The sequence below is a fragment of the Nomascus leucogenys genome, chromosome 11 (assembly GCF_006542625.1).
Source record: "Nomascus leucogenys isolate Asia chromosome 11, Asia_NLE_v1, whole genome shotgun sequence".
In the NCBI taxonomy this organism is placed as follows: domain Eukaryota; kingdom Metazoa; phylum Chordata; class Mammalia; order Primates; family Hylobatidae; genus Nomascus; species Nomascus leucogenys.
Genome location: NC_044391.1, coordinates 115,627,673 through 115,633,049, shown reverse-complemented (window position 1 = coordinate 115,633,049; position 5,377 = coordinate 115,627,673). Strand labels below are relative to the sequence as shown.

Below are 5,377 nucleotides of genomic sequence, written 5' to 3'. Positions count from 1 at the left end.
CGCTCTAACAGCTCCTCTCCCCCTCGACCTTCGTGCCATCCCCCCACTGGGTCATGCTGGGTTGTAGAAGGGAAGGAAATGGGCTCTGCAGCCTGCCCAGCCACCCACCCACCTGCACCATGACTCACTCACACCAGGATCGGAACTTGTCAACTTTTCTCTCTCCTTGGTTTTCCTCCCAGGAAAAACAGAGATGGCCCCACTCCTCAGAGAACTCCTCTTTGGGTTTCTAGTTCATCTTTAAAGCTCCCTGAACTGTTTGTAAAGGAAAAGATAAGGTAGTCTCCTTACGCTTGATTATTAGCATGGCCCACAGAAGGAGGTAGTAAAATCTCAGCAGACCTGGAAGTCACTCCTCCATAAATAACCTCACAGGTCTGGGAGTGTGATATGGAACTCACCCTGGCCTCTCCAAAAGACCAGAAAAAGACCACACTCACACAACTTAATTAGTGAAAAATACAGGATAATACCTGAAAAGGCTGGTCCCAGACACAGCACCCGGAGTTGTGGAGGTCCAGGAAGGCCCCAGATGGCGCATAAAGTGGACCTTCCTTCCCTAATTCTCTCCAAGCACAGGAAAGGCCAAAGACTGTCCTGCGACACCATCCCAGGGTTGGACACAGCCTCTCCCACCCCAAAGCAGCAGTTCCAGACGCTCACCTGTTCTGTTAAATTTTCCTCTTTATTCTCTCCCCACTGGCGTGGAAACAGAACCAGAACAGTGCTACTTTTAAAAAATAACAAAATGTTTTATACACATTTCTGTATATACAACTGAACAACATTTTACATGTTTCTTTTGCACAGCAAAAGATATAAACATTCAGCTCTGAGAACACAGTTATGTACAGAAAAAAGTCAAAAATACTTCACAACAGTGCAAAAATATTTTACACAGTATCATGGAGTGAGATCTTTTGAGCAAGAGGAAGGGTGTGTGTGTGTTTCTAAAGGAAAACTCCTTTTTAAGATATTAGATGTCTTTAACTGTAAACAAAATGCAACTCTCTTTCATCTCCCCCCACCCCCCGGTTATTTGAGGAATTTGGCAAAATTTCAGGGGTCTGAGTCTGAGGTAAACAGCCGGAGTTCTCGCACCAAAAAGAACCAAGGGCTAAAGGGTTGCATTAAAGCCTCAAACACCTTGAGAGCAAATTTTTTTTTTTTTTTTTTAAATGAGATGTCAGTGACAGCGCAGGGCTGCTCCCAGGGGGTGGGAGGAGGAAGTGAACCCCTCCTCCTCAGGCCCCAGCTGCCCCACAAACAGGAAACTGGCCAGGCACCTACGGCCTGAGACTAGGAACTTCAGCCAACCTTCCCTCACCCGCACCCCAGAGGGTTGCCTCTCTCTCCCTCCTGGCGGGGTTTTCCCCTCTCACATCTCCCCGCATCCCCACGTGCGACAGAACCGAAAGTGCTGGGGCGGGAGCGGGGACCGGGAGGTAGGGGGAAGCGGTCGGGGGAACGCTGGGCCTGGGCTCCAAGTGTAGGTCCGGGCCCCAAATGCCCCATTTCCCCTTTCCTGGGGGTGGGCAAGGGACAGGGAGGTTGTCGGGACCACGGATGGATAGCCACGGTGGAGCGCCGGCGACGCGCGGAAGAGCTCAGCCCGAGTGGGACTCGTCTGCACTGGCGCCGTCGGCCTGGCCGGACGAGTCCCCGGCGGTGGCGGAGGTGGCGTCAGGGCCCCCGCCCTCGATGGAGCTCTCGCTGCCGGTGCTGTCGCCCGACAGCAGGCGCGTCACCCGCAAGTCGGCCTGCAGGGTGCGCACGTCGTTGCCGAAGCTGAGCTCGCCCAGGTCGCTAATAAGTTGCGACAGCTCAGCCTTCATGTCGGAGGCGCTGCCCAGCAGCAGAGGCGGCGGCCCGGCCCCCGGACCCAGGGAGCCCCCACCGCCTCCTAGCGCCTCCCCACGGCCATTCTCCAGGGTGTCCAACAAGTCCCCGCACTCAAAGTGCATGGCGACCACTAGCGCCCGCTGCGCCTCGGTCTCCTCTGCTGGCTCTCCCTCTGCCGCACGGTTCTCCTCCTCCTCCGGGCAGCCCTCGGGTTGCTCCTCTTCCTCTTCCTCTTCCTCCTGCAGCTCCTGCTCCTGCTGTTCGCCGAGCAGGTCCTCGGTGATGGAGCCGAGCTTGGGCGCGCTGCGGCTGCGCTCCACCGGCGGTTTATAGCAGCAGGGTCCGTGCAGGAGCAGCTTGCGCAGCGGCACTAGCGGGATGGTGTGGGCGCCCACCAGCTCCTGCTGCTGGTGACGCGCGTCGTCCCGCCGCTTGAGGCGTTTAAATTCCGCCAGCGCGTTGGCCGACGTCTGGTAGAGCAGCAGGGCCATGGCCTGCGCCTTTTCGGGCTTGGACACCAGCACGGCGTGGCAGCGCAGCATCACGGCCTTGTGCTTCAGCTCGTGCCGGTACACCCAGGCGAAGACCTTGGGCAGCCGCGCGTCCGCCACGCAGTAGGTGACGCGGTGCAGCAGGTAAAGGTGGCCCGGGCGGCGCAGCGCGCGCTCCTCGGCGTGCACCATGCGGATACCCTGCGCACTCACCGTCAGCTTCATCTTGGTGCCCTGACGGCCCGCCTCGCTCTTGCTCCAGATCTTGCCCACAGCAAGGTCGGTGCAGCCGTCGCCGCGCGCCTGGATGGTGGTGGCATTGCCCAGGTAGAGCACGGTGTAAGTCGGGTCTTCGCTAGTGATGTGCAGCTTCTTGCGCTTGGAGCGGAACATGCTGCCCACCCGACTAAGCGCGCCTTCGGGGCACGCCCGCGCCAGCGAGCTGAGCGCCGAGTAGTGCAGGCTCACAGCGTAGCCCTTGGGCTTGGACGCCTGCCGCGGCGGCGCCTCGGCCAGCAGCTCGAACTTGTGCTTCTTCCACGGCAGCATCTCCGGAGGGCGCCCCGGCGCAGCTGGGCGGCGACGGCGGCGGAGCGCCGGGTGCGAGGCCCGCTGAGCCACCGGCCCCTGCCGGGCTCGGCCTCGGCAAGAGCGTAAACTACTGGGAACTGCCCAGTGGTAGGGAGTTGGGGGGAGGGGAGGAGAGAGAGTGCTTAGGAACCCTGCAGCGGGTGGGGGTAAATTTTCTAAAACAGAAAATATTCAGCTTCGAGTGTGCAAAAACGGTTGGTGCGGGGGAGCCACGCGCGCACACAGAATTACCCCAGCCTGGGCAAGGGCGAGAGCAAAGAGTCTCAGGCAAGCAACAAAATGCAAGGGAGAGAGAACGAGCGTGGAGTGGAAAACGTCAGGAAAAAAAGCTAGAAGCGCGCGTGCAAATAAATAAAGAGAGCCCCAGCAACAGCACCCGGGATGGTGCGAGAATATGCAGGAACTCCTCGGCGAACGTAAAGAGAGTCCCCTAACACACACAACCCTCAGAACTGGGGCCAAAACCCGCGGAAACTCTACAGCCAGTGTGCCCAGGGGCCGGGGCTCCCCACCTCCGAGGGGTGCTGGAGACGGAAAGCCCCTCGGCTGGGCTGGTCTCAGAGTCAGCAACTCGCCCAAAGTGCGGTCGGATGCTGGGTCCGGCTGGCCGCGGCGGGCCCCGCGCAGCAGTCCCGCGGGGACTCACTGCATCTTCGCTCCGCCGGACGCCGGGGACTCGCGCTCGGCCCGCTCAGTGTCCAGGCTGGCTTGGCCGAGACGGCGCTGGGCTCCGAGGGCAGGGAACGGGCATGGCCGGGTCCGGGGACCGCCGCTACCTCATTTCTTCCCTCCGAGGCGGTGTCCAGCTCCGCTCCCGGGCTCTCCACGGTCTGCTGCCCGCCTTTGCAGCGCGCCCTCTCCGGTGCTGCGAGCGGTGGCCGGCTCGCCTGCCTCACATCCTTGCCGTCCGGGAGGAAGATCTCGGGTAAATATAGGCCGGCGCGAACCATTCGCCGCGCGGGGACAGGGGAGGAACAGAGAAGAGGATCTGTTTTGGGCTCCGACTCCGGGCGGATTCCTGGTTTCTTAAAGGGACCGGGTGACAGCCATTGGTCGAGGGAGCGGGGAGACCGGTCCAATCCGCCAATTACATCCTAAATTTACCAGCATCTCTTTTGTCTATGGAAATCACTGGGACCTGGGGTTACCCCGCAGCAAAAAGACTTGAATCCTGACACTCCACCCGCCCAGGCTGAATTGCAACTCACCGAATACATGTATGTCTAGATCGAAACTTCTGAGGGAGGTGGCAGAAGATATTACAGATTATAACTTCCTGTGCAAAAAGTTTGGGAAAATAGTGGTTTCTTCCTTGTGTGATGGCTTTCTGAGAATGACTGGGTGCTGTTTAATATTATTTTCAGAATTGTATTCCATTAAAGAAAAGAGAGAGGCACAGAAAACACCAAGGCTTATCTCTCACTATCTGGAGCTCGTATTCACAGGTGAGTAGCAGACAGTGTAAAGTGAGGTGAGTGGTAACATGACTGGGGTGACTACTGTAGAATACCGTCAATGAATAAGGCGCTTCCCCGTCCGAACCCCAGCAAGACCCCCTCCTGCTGTCAGGCCTCAGGGTAGAGCAATTTTCTGAGATACACGCAATTTCTAATGCTCGTGTGTAGTTACGACTTAGTTTACTTTGGCAAGCCGGTCATGCGGTTTCATTCTATCATTGACATATTTTGGATGAGAATTCCTAGTAAAAATTCAAATGACATTTTGTATTTGAGTGACAAATAATGCCTGGCCACCCTCCAATGGGAGTGATAATTGCATCAGTATTGCTTTTATCATGTGCCACCTGGACAGTGTAGTTGTCCTCCGACCGGCTTGACCCTTAGCCAGTAACTCATTTCTGGGTCCTTGAAACAGCCAGCTTGCCTCCATGGTACGGTCAGTCAAAGCAAAAAGACCTATAGCTGGAGTGGGATAAATGTCCGAATGATCCTGCATCAAACTCCCAGCCTGGTCCTGGAGGAGGACAGTGATCCCGTCCCACCATCCCAGTCCACTGGGGATCTTTGATGTCTCCAGCTTCCACGCCAGGTCTTCATGCCAGAGTCACTGCAACCACGCCTGGAAATTCCCTTGGGATATTCCAACAAAATAAAACTGACCTTTGCCCACCCTCTACCTTTGCCAACTTTTAACCTTCCTTTGAACTCTAACTCAATTTTCTCAGAGTTGTTGATGCTGAGTTTCCATTTAAGTTACTTTTCCGACTAACTTTTGGTGCCAGGCCCTGAGCTAGGAGCAGACGGGAGTCCTGCCTCCTAGTCCAATGAAGGTTGTAAACTCTACCCAACTCTGGGCTTCCACTGGACTGCGGGTTCTCTGCAAGTATCCTGTATCCCCAATATGGTACAAATAGGCACTCAATAACTAGAATTAATGAGCAAGATATGCATGTGCACAAGAAGACAGAGTGGGCTAAATGCTATGAGAAAGAC

The 5,377-nt window shown here is 56.5% G+C and overlaps 2 protein-coding genes across 2 annotated transcripts; both read right to left on the bottom strand.

Moving 5' to 3' along the window:
• Positions 1-664: 664 nt before the first annotated feature.
• Positions 665-3,820, bottom strand: FAM43A (family with sequence similarity 43 member A). The gene has a single exon (XM_003280419.4). It carries the CDS (start codon positions 2,880-2,882, stop codon positions 1,608-1,610), a length of 1,275 nt encoding a protein of 424 aa, XP_003280467.2. The 5' UTR covers positions 2,883-3,820; the 3' UTR covers positions 665-1,607.
• On the bottom strand, positions 3,055-3,918 carry LOC105740493. The gene has a single exon (XM_030823003.1). It carries the CDS (start codon positions 3,872-3,874, stop codon positions 3,488-3,490), a length of 387 nt encoding a protein of 128 aa, XP_030678863.1. The 5' UTR covers positions 3,875-3,918; the 3' UTR covers positions 3,055-3,487.
• Positions 3,919-5,377: the final 1,459 nt, after the last annotated feature.